Below are 26,360 nucleotides of genomic sequence, written 5' to 3' on the forward strand. Positions count from 1 at the left end.
TTATTTTACCATTTTGTCTTTATTTAAATAGCAAAATGGAGATCCTACACGGAACACACAATGCAAGTTAATACAAAAATCTACAAAATGATACAGTGACAGTTTGTTTTGTTCAACAGGTAACAACTGTACAGTATAAATGGATGCAATACTGTGTTTTTTTCTTTTCTTATTTTAATCCCCTGTATTTGGCACTTGACCACAAGATGCTGCTGAAATCAGGAGATCGACCCTCTTTATGAAATGTGAACAAACCCAGTGAACTCACTGCTGTTGTGTTAATATTGATATTTATCCAGTGTGACTAAATTATTGTGTGTTTTTTCCTTTTCGATCAGCAGGGACAGACAACCCTAACGCAGAGGAAACAATGGATATGAAAGGAAAAGGAAAGCGGTGCATTTCATTGTAAAAAAAAGAAAAAACGTTGACGATTACGTCACAACTGGATTTAAACGGCCCTGCGTTTGCAGCTGAAGATCAAAAACTAAAATCCAAATTTGCATCAAAATGTGAAAAGAAGCAGCAGGTAAGTCGATGGTCGATCAGTAATTTCAAGCCTAAATGCATAGCATCACGTGTGGTCCTCTCCTTTTTGACATATCCAACATAAATATGAGTGAATGCACTGTACAACAATCTTTCATACGTGTCAAGTAAAAGCAAAATAAAACATTTATCGTCACATTCCGATAATAATTTATGTTTGTTTTTGTTTTTTTCCATATAGTGAATCTCTTCCAATGCAGCAAAACGCTGCAAAGTTACCACAGAATATATCATTACACACTATATTTCCATTAAACATCTATTCTTTTTCTTCTTTTGTTTTTTCAAAGTCACACACGTTTTGAACCAATGTTGAGGAAAATGTATAGAATCACAGCTCGGTTTTAGCGCATGGATCAAGTTCTGAAATGAATGAATGACTGTTTGAGGCTAACGAGCAGTTATAAAGACAGGGGACGCAGAAAGATTGTCAAGAAGATTGTAAGAATTCCCAAAATAAAGGTGCAAAAGTATAATAAAAGTTTTAATACGCGTCAGAGAGGGAACAGCTGATCTGCTGTTATATTTGATGCTCCGTTGCCTTCCCAGCAGCAATGCAAAAGTCTCTTAAAAGAAAACAGCAGCTGGGAATTATTCTGAGGTTATGATTGTAATTTGGGCTGTAATTTTTACATTTTTTTCCAAATGTGCAAATTTGGAGATATTTCACCATAACTGCGACCTGCAAACATTGGCGCCCCCTCGTCTTGCACCTAAACAGCCTCTTTCCACGGTCGTATACGGTTGTTATTTCCTCCTTCATTTTAAAGTTAGTTCCTTTTTGGTTAATGTAACTCTCCTCCAAAACACAGGATTAAAAACAAATCATTCTTTCCTTCGAAAAAGTATTTGAAAATTCCCAGATCCTCTACCTATGGAGTCATGCTGTAAAAGCTGAGAACACCTGAAGTCCCAGACGGGCAAACTTCATATCTTCCAGTGTCCAATACTTCATAAATATCGTCCCATCTCAGTCACAGAACAAAAGACGAGCAGGATTCCCTTTGAATATTGGGAATAATGCTTTAAAAAACAATAAAATTAAACAATAAAAGGAATAAAAACAGCCATCCCATCATCGTACCACGTGACCATGCTGCTTTTTCCATCAACCGTGTGAGCGTCGGACTTGGTATTTTGCCGAATTTGCAGCCCGCGTGTCGTCTAGGTGCCTGTTGTTGCGTTCATGCATCGCTACAGCATGTCAAAGAGTCTGAGGTGGTGAGAGAATTTGAAGATGTGAGATACGCAGGAAAGAAAAAGTCTGTTTTTTTTTTGTGTTTTTTTTTCCTATTGTCCAGCACAGCTGGGGTCGCACTGCAGCAGCCGCACGATGGACGGGTCGTTCTTCGCTCCCTCCACAAACTCCTCCAGGGACAGTTTACCTGAGATGAAGAAACACACGTCACATGTTAGTGGGCGGTGAATGCATTGCTAATCCTCATTCATGTATTCAAACAAGTGCAGAAGCACAAATCAGACGATTTCATACCATCTCGATTTAAGTCCATTTGTCTGAAGATCTTGTCTGTGCGTTTCTCTGGCGTCGACTCGTCCTCAGGCATCTTCATCACGGACGACACCATCTTGTAAATGGCCTGAAAAGAATGAAAAAAAAAAAAACGAAAGATGAGACCAGCTGTGGACAGATGTTGAATTTTGTACTTGTTATGTATCAGCCGACACCCGTTTTCTGTTTTTTTTTTTTTTTTTTTTTTAAAATGCAGTGGTGACATCAGCCAGGTGTTTTACTGTAATTCTGTTTCCCCTTTGTCACGTCAACCATTTTCCAACAGTTTGCACTGCAATCAAAAATGGTGATGTTTGCATGTTCTCCTTGAGTAGGCTGTCCTAATGTTTGTCTGGTTTCTTTAAATACATGCATGTTCAGATAGTGGAGAACATACAGTAGAAAATGTATTTGACTCCCTTATAATGAAGGTATACAGATCATTGTTGGAGGGTTAGAGTAAAGCAATATTTTAGCACAATAATCCTTAAAACGTATAAGAGGTGGGACCCTCTGGGTACCTCACGGTACAATGCGATACAAAGCTCACGATAACGATTACCTCACGATCTGATGATACTGCGAATATCAATATATTGGTCAGAAATCAATCAGCGACAATCTATGACATAACAAGAAAAAATTAAGTGAAAAAATACAATTTTTATTTTATATCTCTGAAAGACAATAAAATGAAAAAGTGTCCTATGAACAGTGACACTATTTTAGTGCATTTTTGTAAATAAGTATCAACATAATGTAAACGAATAACTATCTCCAATATTGCTTTCTGTAAACAAAAAATAGGGTCTTTCTTACCAGTGACACCATTATAGTGCAATATTCCAGTAAACAAAATATTGGTTCCTTCAACAGTGACAATTTCTGTGAAGACGTACTGTACCTGCACATTTTAGTGAAAAAGCAGAAACTGTTTTGAAGAAGAAAAAAAAAAAAAAAAAAAAAAAACGATAGCGCGAGCGTAAAATAAAAAATATCGCGATATATCGGCGTATCGAGATATCGTCACACTCCTAAAATGTATATGGCACATCATGTAGTTTTTTAAAGAAACTAGTGCAGTGCCCATATGAAGTACTGTATGTATTGCTATAGAAAAATGGGAGGTCCAGTAGCTTTTTCATAGATGGCCAAATGAGGTTGTGTTTGAAGGTGGGACGTCAGGGACATTTAGGTTTGTTGTGAAATGCGTAGTGTAATAACTATTGTGTTTTCATATATTTTGACTTTTAGCAAGGACACTGTAGGGAGTTGAACCCCATCTAATCCGCGCGGATCCAGATCTCCTCACACCAGGAACAGACTCGGTCCGGACTCGTTTAGTGTCATTGATCCACAACAGTCATGTTAAGATGCACATGGAATTTGTAAAGCGATTAGGAAATTATTTATTAACGGCATCATTGCAGTCCAAACAAATCCCAAGTCGCACACCCTTGAACCAAGCAGCAGCCATGTTGAAACTCTCAGATCAGATATTTGAGCAACACAAACAGACAGACATTCCTTGCTTTTACAGAGAGATCACTAAAGAAACCATGCAGGAAAAAATTCAAATAACAGACACTACAAAAATCTGAAAAATATCAGGTGTAAAGATTTGTGCATTTGAAAAATGGACACATTTAAAATAATATATCTTTTTTTTGTTTTTTTAAATAACTTGATAGCAATGATAAAATATTGACGACTTTAACAACACAAAGTTAAAATGAAATAATATTCAAATATTTACTGTCATTTAGCTTTGAAAACCTTGAAAAAACAAAGAAAACTCAGGACACACCCCTTTATATTTAATAATGTCAAAACTTAATCCTTAATAGAATTTCAGCACCGATGCATAAATGAACCTTCTGCACTCAGTGGGTGAAGATTTCACATTTTTAAAGTACTATCCATAAAAACTATTTAATAAAAACAAATTTTTCTTGAATCAAGTGATGAGTGTTTTGTCGTCTCGTCTCCAGTTTCCTAAAGCATGTGACCATCAGTGCACTGTACACGCACGCCCTCGCTAAAAATAAAAGCACTGACTTGGAGAAAGGGATTACGCATTAGTTGGTTCTCGGCTTGATTTAGTGCCACGTGTGATGTAACGACGTGTGTTTTTTTTAGTAAAAGAACTCATCCAATAAGACGAGTGTCGACTGTAATAAAGTCACCCTGGGGTGGGCTACTATTAGGGAGAGCCGCTCCCTGCAACGCGTCTTATTTTGGAGTCAGAGAGGAACTACTGCTGACATTTTCCAATTTGTTGAACTAACAGGGAACAAGTAACATCATATTTCATGATAAATCAAAAACTAAATTAAAACAAATCACCTGCAAAAAAAACTAATTTAAAATAGACAAAAATACAGGAATTAATGAAATATTGTTTGCAGGAAATTCAGTATATTTATGAAATGAACTAACAGGGAACAAGTAATATCACGATTCATAATGCAAAGAATATATTTAAAAAATAAATCAAAAATCAAAAACTAAATTAAACTAATTAATGCAGTCAAATGATGTAATGCTCTTAATTTATGCTACATTTTTAGGTTCTCATTATTACTTTCTTCATGTGTACGCAATTTGTTTAGTGTCAATGAAGGAAGGCATTTAAGAGGATTGGCATGAAATTTATAATTAATAATAATGAAATTGAAAATGTCCTCCTGTTTGTCACACCCCACCTGTCATACCTCATTTCCCCAACAGGGGGCGTGCCACACACTTTGAGAAGCACGGGTATACGGTTTTTATTATTGAGCTTTGAATGAAACAGTCACGCTATTTAATCTGATATTATCCTGTTTTATTGAGTGATATTGTTTTACATGTTTTGATTTTTCCTCTTTTTTAAATGTAATTTTTATGGTGTGCTCGCGCTATTGTAATGTTAGTCTTGTGTAAAGCACTTTGAATTGTTTCGTACATGAAAGATGCAAAATAAATAAACTTGACATGACATGACTTGCAGAAAGGATGGAAAACCACCAAAACTAGACCCACCGTTACGATCTCCAGCATCTCAGCCTTGCTGATGTAGCCGTTCCCGTCCAGGTCGTACATGCTGAACGCCCACTTTAGCTTCTGGTCCAGGTGGCCGCGCGACGTGACGCTCAGGGCGATTATGAACTCCCTGAAGTCGATAGTGCCGTCTCCGTTGGCGTCGAACGTGCGGAAGACGTGCTCGGCGAACTTGGAGGCGTCGCCGTAGGGGAAGAAGTTGGCGTAGATCTTCTTGAACTCCTCCATGGAGAGGGCGCCACTGGGGCAGTCCCGTAAGAAGCCCTTGTACCACTCCGTGATCTCGTGCTCGGTGAAGTCCGTGTTGTCCATCAGGTCCTGCATGATGTCGGGACGGAGCTTGCTGTTCTGTTTGCCCATGGCTGAGGCTGCTGGGAGGCTGTGGTGGTAATACTGGGAGGAGAAGAAGAAGAAGAAGAGTGAGAGCCGTTAGATAGATTTAAAAATAGAAATTGGATAAACGCAGCTGAGGTAATGTCCGAATATCCACAGGAAAAAAAACCATTAACTAACTAAATTAAACTAAACTAAATGCTAATTCTAAACAGCCTGGGAGAACGACTTCAAAATAAAAGTTTAAAATGCATTCACGCAAAGAAGAAAAGTTACAATAAATAAATTCACACACAGAAAGTGGATTATGAACTATAAAACCAGCTCATAAGCCAATCTGTTTACACTACAGAGGTAAAAACAAAACAAACGAGTCTTAAGTAGGGCTGCACGATTAGTGCCAAAATGATAATTATTTGGATCTATGTTGTAATCACTATTATAATCAAAATTATTTACCATTTTAGGAAGAAAAAATCTGGACTAGTTTACAGTGCAAAATGAAGTTTTAAATAAAAATTTCCCCAAGAATTTAATATGTACCAAAATGAAACAAAATAAATACATCATTACAGTATTTTAAATCAAAACATTGCAGACGATCAAATGAATTTAACTGTGGCAACCAAAATTGTGATCACAATTATATAGTAGTGTAGTATATAATAGTGCAGCTCTAGTCCTAACTTATTATTATTATTATTATACTTGGTTGTGGTATACGATATCATCTGAAACGGAAACCACAGACATTTTCATGGCTTTGCATTCACAAATACGTCTGATTTGTATATGTTCCACTCAATGTTGACGTCCATATTCATAAAGGAAGATTATAAAAAACCTGCAACAATGACTTTATACATAAAAGTTAAACCATAAACACCCTGTGGGAAAAATTACACATGAGGCAAAATGTAAAACATCTATAAATGACAAAGTAGTGCACTGCCTCCAACACCTCATTTCAAATTTTTGATATTAACTGATACATACATAGCTAAAACCAACACCATTGTTGTTAACCGGTGTTATATCAGCCAATAATATCACCCATCTCTAAAAAATACACTTTTTTTCATTAAAAACTGGTTGGATTGTCGTGGTTTAGCACACATTAAATCAAACTGGGTTAAATGTGTAAACTTGAATCTGAAACACAATTATTTGGATTTTTGACATACTATATGGAGAATGTAGAGCATTATGACATGCCTGAAAAATGTGCCCAATCCAACAAGGACTTTCTACCTTTACCAAACCTTCTCCACCTTGATTTACAACTGAGAACAACAAATTACTGCCAGGAAGAAGGAAAAAAAAAACAGTTTCAGGAGCACAGAGCACAGCACAGACATCTGCATTTGCAGGCGACCACACCTGGTGATAACAGCTGAGCATGTGCACCTCTCTGCACGGCAGCTTCCATTTCCGGCAGGAAGTCATTGACATACAACACCAACATCCTCTCTATTGTTAAATAACATGAAGAGCTGACCTGCCTTTTTCTTTTTCTTTTTAGCCTTTATAGGAAAAGTCTTTGCACTTTTTTTTAAAGTTGGAAACAGACAAACATAATCTCCCCAAATAAAATAAAAATCTAAAATCAAAGGACATTTAAGTATTTGTATCTTATTTTGCTAAAATATTGTGGATACATTTCATACTTTATGTCTAATTTATAACTGGAAGTGCAAAGTTGGGCACATTAATGTAGAAATTGTTCATTTTCCCACCTAAAACTTGTGATCAAACTGGCCTGTATTTGGCCCCTGAACTAAAAAAAGTTTGACACCCCTGTTTAAGGGAAACGTAAAGGTGCACATTATCTTACAACAGCAGCGAATTAATGAAAAACTAATCCTTGGTTTTCAATGCATTTTTCCACATTTAAATAGGCTGGAGTAAAATAAATAAATTCAAGATACAGTCATTGTAATCTAATGAAGTTATAGGTAATAAGGGTGTCTTGATACAACTTTTACATTTCCAATATTGCAGCCTCGAGTATTTGCCGATGTCGGTACCGATATTAATTCGATATCAACAAAATCACATATTCCTTTATTACATACTGTATTCTGGAGTGTGAAATGTTAGAAAAGGCTTGATCAAGTGATATATCTCAAACAGAAAACATTATTAGCAACAGTAATCATGAGCCTTTTACTACCAACCAATGGGTTACATTAGGGTTGGGCAAAAAAATCGATTGAATTGATTTATCGAATTTGTAGATAAAATTTTTTGTTTTCCCCACCACAGTTTTTTCTGACTTTTTTGCGTTCCGTCCTTGTGGGTTACCGTAGCGCGATGTCATTAAAACAATTTTAAGCTTTAACCCAGGTTTAAGCAAAAGTGCAACAGCAACTTCACAGTAGCTTTAATTTTCTTATTAAGAATTCAGGAAACTACATATTTTATAACGTATAACATTACAATTAAAAAAATAATAAACTCTTCCCATAGCATCTCAGCATAGTGTGAACAAAACATTAAACATGCCTGTGGCACACATACAGCCTACTCAAAGAGTAAACAAATGTAAACAAAGAGGGGGCTGGCTCACATCGGAACGTGAAAAAGACAGAAAAAACTGTGGTGGGAAAAAAGAAAAAAATGTACATTTCGAAAAAAATTAATTTAAACTCGAATTTGCAAAATAAAAATCATTTTTATCTACAAATTTGATAAATCGATTAAATCGATTTTTTTTGCCCAGCCCTACCTCAAATATGACAATATTCTACAATTGAATAAAATAAATACAAAATGTATTAGAAGAAGAAGCTGACAAAAAAACTATTAATAAATCCAATAAAAACATTATCTATCGGAGATAATTTAGAAGCATCCGATACTGTGGACAGATGTTAATATCAGATCAAGACAACCTTAAAAATGAAGCACTTGAATCAAAGTAAATGCATACATGCCTCATTCTGCTGCTCAGTCCATTTTCATTGAACAGTAACTAAAAGTGTCCGGTCCGACCGTCTGAGCCGCTTTAATTTGATAAATATTTGTGGTCGTCATCTCCTTCATTTCCACTCCCATACTTGTTCTATAAACAACCGGCTGCTCTAATCCTTTCATTAACTTGGAGGAAACAGTAGACTCTAGCAATAAGCTCCCCGCTGTTACCCAGAGTTCACTGCAACTGTGGCAAAAAAAAAAAAGAGATTAACACTTGTTTGTAGACTTATAATATAATTACCTCAGGAGGGGAAAACATATCAACACATAGTGAAGCTGCAGGTCATGTGTGAGGCGCTCTGTGCTCAGGGACAATGTGTCAACATGCTCATCTAGACTGTGGGGAGGGGGTTAAGCAGCTGAGATGTGAAGGCATCCCATCATAAACCCTTTAAAGACACACTAATCTGACAATGGGACACAGTGTTCAAATTCACACACGCACACACCTATTGACATGGAGTATGAAATATATATATATATATATATATATTACTCTGCAAATTAAATTTAAAGGGCCTTGACCACAATCTTTTACAAAATAACAGCACATTAGATCTCCCACAAGGTTAAAAACTGCGATCTGATTTTTTTTCTCCCAACAATATCAAGGAAAAACTTGAATAACTGTGTGGATTTGGATTCGACAACTGTTTTTTTAAGTGTTTATTATAAATGATGAAATGCTAATAGTTTTTACACACCATTTCAATAAAGGAGATAAATTAAAATACAAACCAAGTCCAACTCCCTGCACTACAGCTTCAGATTGTTATTGTTATAGTTATTACATATTAACAATAAAAAAGAACATTTTCTACCATCTTGTATTGTTGGAAGAGGATCTTACAAACATATTCAGAGCAGTTTTATTGGCTTTTGCATTTATTAATAGTGAAAAATGGAGGTCGGACTTCCTATCCCGTGTTGAACGAGTCAAATGTGTAAGTTTATGGACTGGATTTTTAACCCATAACATCCATCTGAACGTTAGGTCACTAGAAACTAAACGGCTGAGAGAGTTGTTTCGCTTTCAATCCACACCCTGGGATAAAATCTTTACACCCAGTTTATTCTCGCAGATGAAGAGAAATAACTAGAGATGTGACGATTCAAGATACAGGGTTCACGATACGATTCTCTCACCATTTATTTTACAAAATGAGGCCGTAGACAAATGATGACTAAAAAGTATTAATGTATTTTTCTTTGAAAATAAAAATACTGTACTATTGTCTTTTATCTTTCATTGTCAAAAGAATCCCTTGATAAACTCTAGATAGACTCTACAGTGACCTATGCAAAACTCCATAATAGTTCCTTTTCTTTTTAAAAGTGAAAATGTATTTTGTGCCTTAATAATTGGACTTTAAAACAAATCCCATATCAAAGAAACAATACAATTAAACAAACTATGGCTTTCATTCTCTCCCTGTGCCCCTCTTACCTCTTACTATGTTCTTTCTTTCTCACTTCTTTCATTTTGTCTTGGGGAAGCCAAAATGCTTTCACACTTCTGATTTAAAACACGGTGGTGCGTCCTGAATTTAAAATTCTAACTAGATAGTGCCCTTTGCTGTAAATTATTATTATTATTCTTTTTAAAAGTACTGCGATTTCATTTATCAAAGTATCGACGTAAACCGTGACACCTTTAAATCGATTTTTTTAACTGCCTCACGATTAATCTTTACATCCCTACAAATACGGTACTTTTAGTCAACAGTAAAGCTTCAGTTACAGTGACGCACCCGGGGAGACGTCAGGGAGAACATGCAACTCACTAACTGTCTGATGTAGCCACACACTGGCTAAAATGTGCATTTAATTGCTTGATGGATTCCTGTGGTTATTGATGCTGCGTAGCCATGGCAACGGACGAGCCAAATCCTGCTTCTGAAAGCGTCGTCGACGGAACATTAACCAGCATGGACCCTTTGAATCAAGAACACGGTGGTTTGTGCAAAGACTGAGAGCAACTGTCATCGGTTGACTTTGAATCATTCAGACTACCGTCACACACTGTGTGTTTACACATTAATGTGAAGCCACTAATCCGACTGGCACACACACCTCTCTCTCTCTCTCTCTCTCTGTCTCTCATCCTGAACCAGGTGGAAAAGGCTAATTAGTGATGCTTTAATGGCTTTACAGAAACAACAGGGAATCACTCTAGGATTATTCCTCTCTGCTGCAGTAAATGCGTCATTACTAATTAAGAATTTCAGGTTGATTTTTTTGTGTTTTCAATTATCCATGTTCAATTACAACTCAATTATGACTTTTTTTAATCCTCAAAGTCAATTACAATTACGTTGTCAATTGCTAAATTTCAATTACAATTAATCACATTACTGGTCCTGAAATAACCCCATAAAACCTAACCTTTGTCTCGTCTCTTTGATAACGGGTCTTAAATCAGCCGCAAAATACACTAAAAACAAATATCTATCATCCATTTTCTGTCCCATCTATTGGTTACCTTATAAGGCTTCGTAATCAATGAAAACATAGGGTTTAATATTTATGGTGTGGGCGTCTGAGCCTTTTTTGTCAGTATACGCTCAGATTTCAAAAAAATTTTAATGGTAAAATGTGGAAAAGCTTGATTTGAAACATATTTTAATAACTAACTACATATGTGTAGAACTGTACATACAACTAATATGGTTCCCCAGTTTTGCGTTAAATAATTGACAATTTTGACAGAATTTTCATGGCAATTACAATCGCAAAATCAATTATCTGAAATCAATCACAATTTTTTTACGATTACAGCAGCAACAGATTTTTTAAATTACAATTAAAATCAGGCCATATTTGTAATTAATGATCAATTAGCGATTACAATTATAATTTAACCCAACCCTAAAAAAAGCGGATATTTGGTAAAAGTAAAATAAAAAAATTTCAATGCATTTATTCACATATAAATGTGCAATTGTGGCCTTAGTTTTAGGAATTACAGTTAAAATAAAACAATGTGCATTACTTACCGACTGTATATATCACTTTATTTTAATTAAGTATTTTTCCATGCATCATCAACAATGTTTTCCACATGATAATAAGAAGTGTTGCCTTTTATTTTCTGCTCAGCTTCTCAATTATTCACCTCTAATGAAATCAAATGAAGTCCCACTGAGCCTCTGTCGTCGCAAGCGTCGTTGCCCTTTAATTGGGCGATAGTTGTTCAGCGCTCCTCCTGAGAGGACCCGACATCTCTGCCATCCCGGTGTGTAAATAAATATAGTAGTGAGTGGCCTCACACAGAGAGCTGTGCCAAACAAATAGAGTGTACAGGGTTCCTACAGCTTTAATCAAATTCAATTCAAGACTTTTTACTGCCATTTGAAATCAAATTTAAAACCAACTTCACAGTAAACATACGTAATTGGGGGGGAAAAATGCCACATCAATCACATACTTTTAGGGTAAAATTCTTTTCTAGTGTCTAGTAGGGCTGAGCGATTTTGGAAAATAACCTAATTGTGATTTTTTTTTTCCCTCAATATTGTGATTACAATTTAAAATGCCAATATTTTTTCAAGGGCATCTTGTTATGTATTTTTCAATGAACCAATCTGTTTCATAATAAACAATTTCAGATTTAGGGTATATGCCTTAGGGTCTAGTGACGACATGCAACTGGTGGCCCTGAAGTAAACACACACACACACAAAAAAAAAACATTAAAAAAACAGACTAAAATAATCAAAATCACCCCAAAAACACAAGATGAGTACAATGCCATTAAAAAAAAATCATTTTCCCATGTTTTAAAAAACAAATTTTAGCATTTATTTTGACATGTCAGACTAACTACAATCATAAAATCATACTTATGTGTTAAAATTTTAAATTTTGAAACATTGATTTAAGACATTTTAATGACAATCAAGGCCTTATTTTCAGATTAATTGATTTATTGCCTTTAAGACTTTTTAAGGAGCCACGTGTGTCTAAGAAGCAGGATAAATGATGGGATAAACGATCGCTCAGGTCTCCATAGAACATCCCTAAGAACGCAGCTATTTAAGTCTCTGTGAGATGATCACAGCCTTCAATTAACCGTTAAGACTCTTACCTGCAGCTGCTGGCAGACCTGCGGAGGCACCGTTACATAAGGACGAGTGCACAGGGGCACGTGGCTGGAGCAGAACTCTCCCTCGGCTATCGCATAAGGTTAGGACAAGACAGTGGACACGCATTAAACCTCCAGAGCACAGAACAGGGCTGGAGTTAGAGCTGCTGACCTCGGCTTGTTTACGCATTAACTTCAACCTGCAAAGAACAGCCTGTCACTTGTGCTTTTCTGACGATAGCCACTGCAGTCTGCACATGATCGCCATGGATGTTCAGAGATTGAGACCTTTAGCAGAAAACGCCAAGATGTACCATCTGTCAAAGAGCTTTAGCTCCTAAAAGCAACAAACGTCATCAGTGAAGTACCACTGATGTCCACAACAAGCTTTCATAAGTCACTTACAACACAAACATCATTGTTCACCTCTGTCTGTAAAAAGTGCTCTCTATACAGGAAGTTTACTTACTTAACTTTGTTTCTAAGTTGCGTTTACTCACATTTAAAGTTGCTACACCAAATCGTTTTATTTAGATAAAAAAATAATTCCTGAGAGATCAATGAATCAAACATCATTTACTCCAAAAATAAATGAAAAAAGGTCAAAATTGCAGCTTGAAAATTTGGTTTTATCTCTACTGTACACACTCAGTTTGTTGACATTCCCGTGCATTGCATTGTGGGATAGGAAGTAGTTTTTTTCCCTCCGTATTACCGTGATTTTTTTGGTGTTTCTTTGCAAGACAAGGAGGACAGTGGTCGTTTAGTTTGTTCCCAGTATTCCCAGTGATATCAGACTGAAGTAAAAGTACTTCTATGCATATGTGTCTCAAACTCCACATCCCACAATGCAATGCGGGTTAAATGTCAAAAAACAGAGAGTTTATGGTGGAGATAAAAACAAACTTTCAAGTGGCAATTTTAACCTTTTACATCCTTTTTTCCCCAGCAATTTTGTTTTGATTAAATGATCAATGACTCACATTATAATTATACATTTTCCTAATAAACAATTACAGTTTTAACTTTATGTGAGTGTTTGGCAAAATTACAAACAAGATCATTTCTCTCCCTTTTATTAAACCAAAGCTTCCATTTCTACCATCAGCTGCATTGTTCTGCAGATCTCTACATTTAGAATCTGAGGTTCTTCCATCAGCATTCACCCCAGTACATCTTGTATCTGGCTTAAGTAAGAAGGACAAGTCCACATTTATATCCTGCAGGTAAACCTTAGCCCGAGTGTCGTCCTCTGGTAATCTGAGATCAGAGAGAGCCGAGGGGAGGGCCGACCACGAGCCAACGCAGCAGAAAGAAGCCTGATCCCAGACATCAACAACGTATCATTTATACATTCACCAGTAAAACACGCTGTAGTGTGAGACGAGATTGCAAGCTGGGGGGCAGGGGGTCTCCGGTGAGAAACATATTCTTCATACTCAGGTCAAAATTTAGTTGCATCTCAGCTGTTATTGCGACAAACTTGATCTGAGCTGGTGCAAACGAGATCATGTCGGGGGGGGGGGGGGGTAATGTGGGCTGAGACACACCACACACAGGCACATGATTAGGACACCACAACACAACGCTCTCTTTGTGCTTCACTCTGCATTTGGTGCTGCTTTCTCAGAAAAAGTGTCCCTCTTCTTTTCCTTCACCTCGTGTCTTTTTCTGGACGATACTTCGCGTGCATGCTCTTCTACGGAAATTTAGGATAATCGATGCACTTGTAAATGTCCCTCATCTCCTGCAGTGTAGATTCAGTTTGTTTAAAAAAAAAAAAAAAAGAAAATTAAATGCCACACACTAATCAAAATAGCCACATTAAAAGGCACATGCTCTCATTTGGGAAAAGAATGTGCCCACGTCATCACTGAACTATTACACTAGGAAGAATGACCTCATTGTTTGAATTGAAAGATGTTATCAAAACTAGTTTACATGCCTGATTATAATAAAAAATAAAATAACTTATTACAGCTTGAGTGGATAGTTGTTAGACTAAATACACAGTTTGCACAGCAGCACGTTCCCCAACTCCAGTCACATCAGTGTTATTCAGTCTACGGATTTAAGACAGATTACGTCACTTTAAACTCTGCATGTGAAAAACCAAGCTCTTATTGGAGTCAAATGTGAGATCCTAGTCCGCTACGCACTGAAAGCTCCAAAGTCACCCTCAGGCTCATGTTTCTTGCAGAGTTACCAGCCTGCTGTTCTCTCACCTGTCCCCTCAAACCTCCATTGGTCACACGTTATCTTATATTAAGCTCTTGATCATTTAAACTTAGCATCTAACGACGCTGAGGTCCAGCATACTGTAACTCCAGGATCATGCACGACGAGACTAGCATGACGTCGTGGGGTCAGCATACCGTGCATATTGGGTTCTTTAAACGTCTTGGTGCAACTCTATCCAACACGTTCTGAAAAATGTTACAGAAAGCTAGAAATTAAGGACTAAAGAAGTAAAGAAGAAAAACTTTGAGTGGCTTTAAAGCTTTTCCTATAAAGCCAAGGTTCTTAAACTTTCTGCAGGGCCTCAAATATTGTAGAAATTGTATTTAAAATACAGAAAAACTATAAACAACTGTTAATATCATGTTTACAAATACAAATATTACAATCTCGTCAAAATTCGTGAGTGATGAGTTGGAGATTTCATCAGCCCAAATCAGACCTGTTATCATTTTTCTGAAGTGAAGGTTGTAAGATTGTAAATATAGATACGCAGTTTGCTAATTATGGCCTTACATATTATGACAGTTAATTAAAGCATTTATTTGGAGTCCAATTGATATATATTAAAGAGATTTCCACATCACCCTACATTTTTTCCCCTCCAAATTCATGCAGCAACTTCCATTAAGTTTCTCATCATGAAGCCATGATGAGAAACTTAATGGAACTGGGATTTTAAGTCTTTCCAAGCGTCACTGATGGCTACTACCACTGAAAGAGGATCGGACAATCACTTTGTGCCTAATATGTGTGTCTCTAAAAGCAGCCTGTTGTAAAGATAGTGGCGGCGGAGATGGAAATGTCAAACTGCCTAATGAGGAATATTCATCTCCACAGCGCCGCTACATAAAATCCTCTTTGGTAAAACACACACACGGGCTGGTTTCTTTTTCTGTCCCAATCTTTGTGTCAAGCTGTCGCCTGCTTTTGCCCACTTTTAGTGTAACGTTCCTCTCGTTCATGCTTTTACTAGATCATTCTGCCCGTCTGCTTCCATTAAAAGGCTTAATTCCATTCACTGCAGCCCAGACAGGCCTAACTACAGCCAATGCCCACCACCCCAATGTCAGCATCTTGAAAATATTTGCAGGGAACACCATGGTACCAATGGGGGCCGTTACTTGGACTCAACGCCTCCACATGCCCTTTAACTTCCTGGTTAGCCTGTATTATATTGTTTATATCATTCCCAATCTCTGAATTTTTCCACATGGATCGCCTCTTCTCCTCGCTAGGATGTTTATTTTACTCCCTCTGTTTCCCATTCATGTCCTTTCACGCTGCTGACCTCCCCGGACCTCTTTGGTGAACATTTCACAATGCTGCCGAGGGGAAACATAACCATAATTGGTTCCTCCTTACATCCCCACATAAACCCAAAAAAAAAAAAAACCCCACTAATTCACCTCAAGCCAGCGGTCACAAAAACAAAGTTCATTTACACATGACAAGCCTGATGTGAAGCAGCGGTGTTCACTATAACTCTGTCCCTTTTAGTTTGCTGTAGGAAACCTGAAACTAACGGAACTCAAAGCCAATGTCAATCATTTTTGCATCAATTATTGAGAGTTGAGTCGAGTGACGCAAAGGAACTTTGCAGGAGAGTTGGAAACTCCCATTAAAAATTCATTAACAAATTGATTGGTGACTTTGACATGTTTTAATCACGATGATGAAGTTGTTTTCGGATAAATTGAAACTTTTTTTTCAAACAATTATCCTTACTTTTTAACTGTAGAGAGTAATAAAAAAAAAAATGATGGATGAGAAATTAATGGTTAGGTCTTTTTTTCCACTGTAACACTGGAAAATCCACTTGATGGTGCCCACTTTGCAGCAAAAATAAGTTTCCCTAAACAGTGAGAGTAAAAGGAAACTAAACTATAAAGAGATGTCAAAGGAGATTAGATCTTTAGCTAATAAAATGCTGATGTTTTAAGGTTTGAGTAATGATGCTCAACTTCCTTTTTCCATCTGTTCAACAGTTTTATACACGTTATAAAGGTGGAGAGTCCAGAGGCGGGAAATTATGTTGAGAGCGGGTTAACAAAAACATGCTATCATTACTTGATTCTAATACATTAATGCAGTTTGTGGCAGTCATCCTCCTCATCATAGGAAACTCTGCCTATTCTGAGTTGTTGCTTAACAGAATGACGTCTCACTTTAACCTGACAGCTTTAACATTCTTGCATATATCTGTATTATATTTGTACATTTGGATTATTATTGTTATTTTTTTCTACTGCAAAGTGTGTACTTGTATTTAATCCTTATTTAATTAACAGTCTTACTTACTTTTTTGTAATAAAGATGTGAATTTTAAGAATGAATTCAGCATGTAAAAAAACAAGCATGTATGTTAAGGTTATTAATGGAGTCTCCTCCAGATTGCCTGTAGGAGTGAATGACAGAGCGAGTGGTTGTCTATGGACTGGCGCCCTGTCCAGGGTGCCCCCCTCGCCTACCCACAGTGAACAGGAACACGCAGACAGGAGACGAATGAATGATACCAGCATACTTATATATATATATATATATATATATATAAACTCTCACATCGAGAAAGCATAAACGGCTTCTTTTTATTAAAGATTTTTTTGTTATTGTTGCTATTTTATAGACAATTTATTTACATGCATCCAGAGGTGAAAGTAACAGATTACAAGTACTCAAGTTACTGTAATTGAGTTGCTTTTATAGGTACTTGTACTTTGTTAGTCTATTTCTACACTCAACCGTTACTGAATAAATCATGGTTTTTTGTATTTTATTTTTTTTACTTTATTTATTTCCATTTCCAAATTGAAGATAATCCATATGTTTTTAGTCTTAGCCATTTCTTATGTTGCTACCCACATGTCACATTTGACAAGTTCATAAATGTAGCAATACTAATAGCCTGAGAATTTTTTATTTATTCATTTATTTTTTGATTGAAATAATTTGTGTTATTTTTTTTATTTATTTTTTTAATAACGAATTGTACATTTTGACAAACCTTTTATTTTACACAGATGCCTTTGTGGAAAATAAATAAAGTTCCATTTGTAAAAAATAAACGTAAAGTAACTTTTACTTTGAGTACTATTTAATTAAGCTACTTTTCACTTGTACTTGAGTATTTTATGTATGACTCACTTGTACTTTAACTTGAGTACAACTTAAATCAAGTAACAGTCATTCTACTACTTTGAGTAGGATACATCAGTACACTTTACACCTTTGCATGCATTTGTCTGTATCATCTGAATATTTTTGTTTTGTTTTTAACCAGAAGACGTGTATTTCCATGAAAGCAAACACAGTCCACAGGGACTCCCTCCTCCACAGACACTGTCTGATGTGAGTGTGCTGAAACGGGACACCCTCCCTCCCTGGCTGGGCTCCCCCACTTTCCCTTCCCCACCAATGGTCCGAGGCAGGACGGACGGACACCCCACATTCAGGACCAGAACAAGCGGCCTCATCTGATTAGAAAAGTAGGTAAAGCTTTATCCGATGCTTTCACCGTTGGACGACTCTGTACAGCGAAGTTATTGAGGAGAAAATGAGGAAATATGGACATGTTTAACTGTCTACGGAGGGGACAGTTTCACATCTCACCTGAGCCTGGGGGAAAACGTATGAGGAAGACGAAGGTAAAGTACAAAGTTACTTACCTCACTTGTTGTCGTTGCTGGTGGATGGTTGGTTCCAAAGTGTCCCTAATAGTCCATTAGCTGTGCTTTAGGCGGACAGGAGGTGGAGGTTTGGAGCAGGAAGCGATGTAAAGGAGCTGCTCACAGTTCAAACTCCAGCCTGGCTTTTCCCCTCACGAGCCGCTCTCACTCCGCTTAGCCCTCTGCTGCGTTGACGTCACGGCCGGTTAATCACGTGGGCCATAATCAGCCAATGAGAGCCCGCGTTGTCCTAGCAACAGGAGCATGGCACTTAATGGAGACGATTCTTAATTTCTTACTTTTCAATTAAAAAACTTGCTTTATAGTGCGATCAATTTTTTTAGTAGAGTATTTAATTTTTTACTTTACATTTTAAATTAAAGTTATTTGGCTGTATTTGCTACTCTTGGTGGTCATTTTACACTTTGGCTGCTTTTTTTCTTTACAACTATCATTGCTAATGCTACTGCTAACATGTTTCAGACTATTACTAGTGCTACCATTAATTCATTATTAGTCTATTGTGGCTGTTTAAGGCCTTTCATTTACGTTTTTTATATTATATTCCATGTTACTATAAGTCGTTTACTATTATTTCCTCTACTACTATTATTCTAGAACTTAAAATACCATTTACTTTAATAAAAATTCTTAAACATAGATTTGATATTATTTGTACAAACTATTATCGCAATCGGCTGTACATTCTACTACATTCAAATTTATTGGCATTATTTCTAGTAGATAATGTTATACTTTATATGCATCAGTTGCTCCACCATCCATCAAAAGATAAAGATGACCAGCCAAAGGACAACAATGGAGAGTCTTTTGTGTTCGGTCTTAAGCATCAAAATCTTTTAAAGGCACGTGTAAAAGGATAAAGATTTGCTTTAAGCCCTGCTGGAAAACAGAGCGCAGCTTACCATCGCATCTTTGCTCACACCTGTTTAGAATTGTCTCGAAACAATTTTCTACACTTTTGCATGCAATCTCTGTGGTTCACATAACTGTTGCGTTTGCCCGCGATTTTCTGCAACGTTGACCTTTAAAGGAAACCATATGATTCCCAAATTCATTCGATGTCTTTTTTACACTGAAATCAGATTGTTAGGTGATTTGTTTGTACACTGGTCATATAGATGATTTCTTTGCATTATTCAATGATCATAAAGAAGGTGATGATGACAGCTGCCGTGCACAGGCTGTAGCTCAGTACAGTACAGGTGTTCCCATGCATGCAGGCACATTGGGAGACATGCTTTGCCTAAGATGATTAGTGGAAGTTAAAGCCCAGAGGCTTGTTCAGCCACTGTTCTGAGGAGCGTTTTCTTAATGGCTTTATAAAGTACACAGACAACCCCTCCCTTCTGCTGAGTCAGCAAAAGCCTCATCGCACTGATGGACACGGCTCCCAAAGAACTGAGACATCCAAAAGTTAAATATAAAAATGAAAAAGTGATGCACAGAAATGGCACATTTAGATATAATCCGATGACACATGTATAGATGTAGCATCACTGCTTTTAGAACTAATTTGTTAAGGTTTCATTAATTTATTGTCAGACAACTGTTTTTCAGGAAATTTACTTTGATCTCCTGACATATTTCAACTGTCGACTGCCAGTCTTCTTCAGAGGCATCTGCTGATCGCTATAATATGTCCTTGACTTTTGCATATTAATTCTAGCAAGTTCTTTTTGTCTTCTTTTTGAATATGTTATGGTTTCATTCATACAGACAATTGTTTTTCAAGAAATTTACTTTGATCTCCTGACATATTTTGACTGTTGACTGCCAGTCTTCTTCAGAGGCGTCTGCTGATCGCTATAATATGTCCTTGACTTTTGCATATTAATTCTAGCAAGTTCATTTTGTCTTCTTTTTGAATAATATGTTCAGGCTTCATTTATTCAGACAATTGTTTTTTAGGAAATGTACTTTGATCTCCTGACATATTTCGACTGTCGACTGCCATTCTTCTTCAGAGGCTTCTGCTGATTGCTTTGATGTGTCCTTGACTTTCGCGTAATAATTCTAGCAAGTCCTTTTTGTCTTCCTTTGAATAATATGTTACGGTTTCATTCATTCAGACAACTGTTTTTCAGGAAATTTACTTTGATCTCCTGACATATTTTGACTGTCGACTGCCAGTCTTCTTCAGAGGCGTCTGCTGATCGCTTTAATGTGATCTTGGCTTCCGTATAATAATTCCACCTAGTCCTTTTTGTCTTCTTTTTCAATATGGTTTAAGGACACATATGACAAATACTTCTACTAAGAGTTTTTAAACCATATTCTGTGCACAACAACAACCATCTGCACCATAACATCTTGGATTGGTAATTTTATCGTTGCAGTGCTGTTATTTACCTTTAACAGGTGAGGGATCCACAGTGAGTTGTATGTTTGGGCAGAAGCTTTGACTAATAGGTTTGCATAACATTGATCTAACCATCGCACGCACTCAAGCACACACACTTTCAAGGCCCCGTCGTGCTGGAATTCGATAACAGAGGCTCATTAGGTAACAGAAGCTTTACCAACAAGGTAAGTCGCAGGTGCTGCATGGGAAGCCACACAATAGAGAATCACCAATCTCTTCTCACTGATTATCTGTTACCTAACCCAACAGAGCAATGCCAGTGCTGGTGTGAAACCTGCCGAGGAGCGTGGCCAGTATACAAAGTGACTTTTAAGTCTACTGGCGATCATCCCAGGATGAGATTTAGCTCAATGAGAAAATAGCCATTCACTGTTGCAGAATCCGAAACTGGACTTTTTCTGCAACTACACCAAACTTACCATTTTTGAACCTATTTTCATCCCTTTTTCTTGCCATATTTTTGCTACATTACTCCCATTACTGCCACTTCTCCATCAAATTTCAATGCCTTTGCTGCACGTTTTCCACTTTCAAGAGACTTTCATCAATTATAAACCCTTGCCACCAAATGTTGCATATGTTAATCCATTATTGTCACTTTTAACCTCTTTTCACCATATTTCATGCTTATTTTTGCCAATTTCACCACATTCACCGTTTGTCATGCCCATTATTTGCCAAACTAATCGTTCCTACTTTTTAAAATTAAATTACCACATTTCTGCCACCACTGAGCCAAAATTGAAGCTTTGAACCCTTTTTACCACTTTTTGGCCACTCTACTTTGCAACTTTTAACCAATTTCTGTTTGTTTTTTTAATTTCATTTCACCACCTTTTCCACTATTTTTTTTTTTGTCACTTTTAAACTATTTTATTTCTGATTAAAACAATAATTTGCATACTATGGTGCAAATAATAATAAACTTTCTGGTTAACAGTGAATATTATTCATATAAATAAATATATGAACATGGTTATCACAGATTCTTAGAACAATGGACCATCATTTTGCTGACTTTATGCATGGCCCCCCAAAAGCTCTCCCCTTTATTCCCCCTTATAGATGGCCCTGTCTCCACATGACTGTTCTTCAATGTTCATGTCTGTGTTCAACCACCTTCAGGTACAGTGAGGGTACCTGGTCTCTGGAACCTTTATTTTGAAGGTTGCGGGCTGAAAACTGCTTTAGGCGTTAGATACACTAAAAAGTTATTTTTCACATGTTGACTGTTATTTTTTAGACAGTGGTGCTAAATAGCGTTAATATGAGATTTTGTTACTTTGAATGAGATTGTCCATAGACATTGTTGCCCATGTTGGGGCTGGAGAAGATGATGATCCCAAAAACAGTGAGAAGACAGGAGCAGCTCAGCTCGCTTGACCTTTGACTTCACCGCTGAGCGCCGTGCGTCACAAGCAGCCGACTAATGCTCAGGCTGACTGGATTAAAGTGCAGGTGTATTTATTCTCAACCAGAACATGCTGAGAGTAGCGTGTTGAGCCTCCCTATAGAACAAGGGCTGCACAGGCGTAAACTCTGCAAGGATGAGTTGGGCCGATCTTTTCAAGGTCTTCCTGAGCAGGACAGAAGGAATCCACACAAGATGTACTTTAAATGAGTTGAGTCGCCTTACACCAGTGCAAAAATATTCCTCACACTATATTTAACAAAGAATATTCAGGTAGTTTAAACAAGCTAAAACCCCAAAAGAAATATTTATAGAATTCTGCACGCAATTTTTCAAATAATCCCACATGAACAACTTCCATCACAAGAAAAAACAATGTTTAGATGGTGCATGTCGAACTGAGTCCCTGTCCTTCGTGTTATTATTACTATGAGTCACTTGATTCAAATGAATGGGTCACAATCAGGCTCGGCTGAAGCTGCAAAACCTATTTATTTGAATCAGGTATGTTTTTGCAGGGAGACGAAAAGAAACTGTGTACACAGTACAGAGAGCCTGGGTTCGTTTCCTGCCGGACCCAATCTTTCTTTGTGAAGTTTGCATGTTCTCCTAGAGCACGGATACGTTTATTCATGGTATCCTTTCAAGTTGATAAAACAAAGCCTCCAATTTTCTGTTTCAAATCTCTGAATTTCTCTAAAACGTATGTAATTATACTTAACATCCGGGAATCAGACCGAGCATTCTCATGAGATTCGTTACGCAAACTTTTGCGCAAGATTCGACTAGTCATGTGATTATCTCTTTGCTGCACATTTAAAGCTGCTCGGTACGATTACTAACATTTTTTTTTTTTTACTTCTAACTTTATTTTATTCAAAAGTTGCTCTCATCCAATGGAAGTAGATTTGTGTCTTTATTATTGATTTGAAAAAAAAAAAAAACTTTTCAACCAAAAAAAAAACCTTTCCAATCAAAAATTTTTTTTACTTCAATCAGAAATAAATATTTTCAATCAAAGAAAAACAATTTTCAAATGCAAATTTGAAAACCGTTTTTCTTGGAATTGAAAAGGTTTTGCTTTGATTGAATAATAAAGACACAAATCTACCTCCAAACTCATTCTCTACTGATGCAAGTGTGCACCAAAAAAAAAACGCAGCCAAAAAGACATTTCTGGTGTCATGTACTGAGTTCACATCATACTGAGATTGTATATGCACATATATGCGCATGCGCACTACCGAAAAATGAATTTTTGATTAAAAACAATAATTCATTTTTGTTTATTTTTCTTTTCAAAGTGAACAGACACGTGTTTTATTCGTTTATTGGATTATGTTAGGGTTAGGGTTATAATCTCAGTTCGGAGGTAATCTCAAACCGTGACACCGGTGTTTTCACAAATTTAAAGTTGTTCCAAAACAATGGCATATGTTGATATTGTGCCATTGAATGAAAACACCCGAATATGACCAAAAACATCTCGCAGAGTGACATCATATGACAGGGAACACCACAAAGAAACTAGGACAAAAATAGTGTCAAATAAATTACAGTTATTCATTGTCTGGCAAAGAAACAAAAAAAAATCACAGTAAAACTATTTTTAAAGAAACATTTTCACAACATTCAACAACAACCAAAAAAACATAACTTGTGATGGAATCAGAAACAATCTTATATTAACGTTTCCATTTTAGGAAGATAATTAAATAAAATTGTATCATTTCCCATGATCAAGGAAAATTAAAGGTCTAACTAGAAACATGTATAGGTTAATTGGGAAGTGAAAAATCAACAGTAAGGAGTGAATGTGTGTGCGTGAGACGTTAATTGTTTGCTGGGTTTTCTCAAAGTTCCTTGGATTTTTGCAAACAGGGTTTATTTTATCCATGATATGACAGTCAAAAATGATTCATTTTCTAAGAAAACATTGACAAGTATTTTGTTAACTCTGTATAAAAAAAATGAAATTACTATAAAAAGTTTAAATTACTATTAAAAAAAATGAAATTACTATAAAAAAAGTTGAAATTACTATAATATATATATATATATATATATATATATATATATATATATATATATATATATATCCTGTGAGCAAAATTTAGATGAGCTAAAACAACAAAGCATAGAAAGACACAGCAATGGTTTGCTGTTTAATTTTCATAGATTAAAAGGCAATAAGAAAGCAGCCAAAATTCAACACCAGAGCTCAGTGCTGCAGATTAGCTGAGTCAGCAAAGCCTTGGAACTCACGTCAGCGATCTATTACAGAGAGTTATTTCGGGGACCCAGATCTGTGCTGCACAGTCAATCCTCTGTCACTTGTTTCAAACACGAGACTCTGATAATATGCAAAAAGGTGAGGAAACGCAGCTGGGACAAATGTCCTCCAACTTTTCCAAAAACTCTAAAAGTTTCCCCTTTTATTTTCGTCCTACAGTCTAAAATCATGTATGTTCATTTTTCTCCCCATTGCTCGTGACATTTGGGCTGTCCTGTAATCAGACTGGCCACAGCAGGTGCCTGTGAAATCATTTTAAATTCTTGTCAAGCAATGTTGGATTGAAACCCAAACCTGAAAGACAGGATGGCACCAGAGTTAATGTGAGTCTTTCAAAGGAGACAAAGACTGTTCAGCTTTAATTTTGAATAGTAAGTCTAATTTAATCCTGGTTGCCACCCAAGTAAGTCTAAATAAAAAAGCTTTGAACAAGCCTTCGTCAAGATCCGGTTAATAAAAAAAAAGGATGTAGATCTGTTTCTGAAAGAGACTTTAGTGAACAAAGAGTGTTCATTGAAGCGTATCCTCATTTTCTCACACATGGATTGGTTATAACATCATTTTTCAGTTTCTTCTGCTGTTATTACATTTAGGTTATCTTGTTTTCTGCTTCAGTTGAAATAAGTATCTTCAAATTATTAAAGTGCTTCATTTTGGCTAAAAGCTCAAATTTGCAAATTTGAGGAGAAATCATTACAGTTTAGTAAAACTGATAGTGGTGGACAATAGATGTGTACTGATATGTCCTATTCAAGTAGAAGTACTGTTACTTGATTGAAATTGTACTCAAATACAAGTACAAGTAAGAAAGTCATACATAAAATACTCAAGTACAAGTAAAAAGTGGCTCAATTAAATAGTACTCAAAGTAAAAGTTACTAGTTACTGTCACCCCCCATGTTTATTTTTGGAAATAAATCTTGCCATGGTTCCCTTACATACAGTAAACATCTCATATATAAACTTAAAAAGGAAAAGATGAAAACGTGCGCAATTGAAACTCAATTTATTTTCCACAAAGGCATCTGTATAAAATAATAGTATTTTTTATTTATTTTTTAAATAAAATAAAACCAATGAATTCAATTAAAAATAACTGGCATTCATGGCTATTTTGGCGCCGTACATTAGGTTTAATCTGGTTGGTCGGCAATGATGTAATTTCATTTTTTTGTAGTTTCACAAAGTCCGTTGATCATTTTAAAACAACAACAATAAAAGTAATTTACTCAGTAATGGTTGGGTGTAGAAATGTAACAGATTGCTTCTTTTAAAATGTACTTAAGTACAAGTCAAATTTCTGATTTAGAAATATACTCAAAAAAGTACAAGTACCCATAAAAGCAACTCAATTACAGTAATGTGAGGCCATGTGAGTACATGTAATCCATTACTTTCACCTCTGGTGGTCAAAACATTTGCACATACTGAAGTTGAACCAATCAAAACACTGGGAACAGCTTTTCAAGTTTAAACAACAACTAACAATTGGTGAGCTAAAGTTTCAACTGTCACATCACGACTGAGTGAGTCGATTGAAAAGCTTTGCCTGAGAAATGGTCGTGTAAATCATTCATGCACAAATGTTTGACCTGTGGACTTTTGGGCCACATTGGTGATTTCTCAGCTCACCTGTTGAGAAGTTTCACACCTTTTTCACTCTGGTAATACATTTGAAATATAGCCAGCAGATACTTGTAAATATTTCACTACTTCTTTTGTTTAAAGGCTAGAATGAGATCGCTCCACCATGTCCAAAGTCTGAGGAAACTCTCTGCTCCAGCTCAAGCATTCCGCCTCACTGCAGTGGCACATTTGCACAGATCTGCACAACTACTGCAACACAGAAAGGTAGGCCCATGTATCTGATCTT

The 26,360-nt window shown here is 36.4% G+C and overlaps 2 protein-coding genes across 6 annotated transcripts in view; one reads left to right on the plus strand and one right to left on the minus strand.

The window, feature by feature from the left end:
• Positions 1–18,583, minus strand: ncaldb (neurocalcin delta b). Of its 2 annotated transcripts, none has more exons than XM_028461983.1 (4): positions 18,398–18,583; positions 5,084–5,494; positions 2,042–2,147; positions 1–1,934 (listed from the first exon to the last, which is right to left on the minus strand). In XM_028461983.1, the coding sequence occupies exons 2-4, from the start codon at positions 5,459–5,461 to the stop codon at positions 1,840–1,842; spliced, it is 579 nt and encodes a 192-aa protein (XP_028317784.1). In that variant the 5' UTR covers positions 5,462–5,494; positions 18,398–18,583; the 3' UTR covers positions 1–1,839. The 2 variants fall into 2 exon arrangements, with proteins under 2 accessions (XP_028317784.1, XP_028317785.1); XM_028461984.1 differs by lacking the exon at positions 18,398–18,583 and adding an exon at positions 12,498–12,711.
• Positions 18,127–26,360, plus strand: part of LOC114472662 (probable 2-ketogluconate reductase) — a 13,691-nt gene continuing 5,457 nt past the window's right edge. The window contains exons 1-2 of one of the 4 annotated variants that reach the window (XM_028461975.1): positions 18,128–18,376; positions 26,216–26,338. In XM_028461975.1, coding sequence (XP_028317776.1) covers positions 18,296–18,376; positions 26,216–26,338 — 204 coding nt within the window. In that variant the 5' untranslated portion in view covers positions 18,128–18,295. Of the gene's footprint in view, positions 18,377–26,017; positions 26,152–26,215; positions 26,339–26,360 lie in introns of those variants that run through there. The other 3 variants (XM_028461977.1, XM_028461976.1, XM_028461978.1) reach the window with 3 other exon arrangements.

The sequence above is a fragment of the Gouania willdenowi genome, chromosome 11, assembly GCF_900634775.1.
Source record: "Gouania willdenowi chromosome 11, fGouWil2.1, whole genome shotgun sequence".
NCBI classification, from domain to species: domain Eukaryota; kingdom Metazoa; phylum Chordata; class Actinopteri; order Blenniiformes; family Gobiesocidae; genus Gouania; species Gouania willdenowi.

Coding starts and splice junctions, on each gene's coding strand:
- ncaldb (XM_028461983.1), bottom strand. CDS start 5,461: ATGGGCAAACAGAACAGCAAGCTCCGTCCCGACATCATGCAGGACCTG. Junction 2,148..5,083: donor AGATGCTGGAGATCGTAACG/GTGGGTCTAGTT, acceptor CATTCTTTTCAG/GCCATTTACAAGATGGTGTC. Junction 1,935..2,041: donor AATGGACTTAAATCGAGATG/GTATGAAATCGT, acceptor TCTTCATCTCAG/GTAAACTGTCCCTGGAGGAG.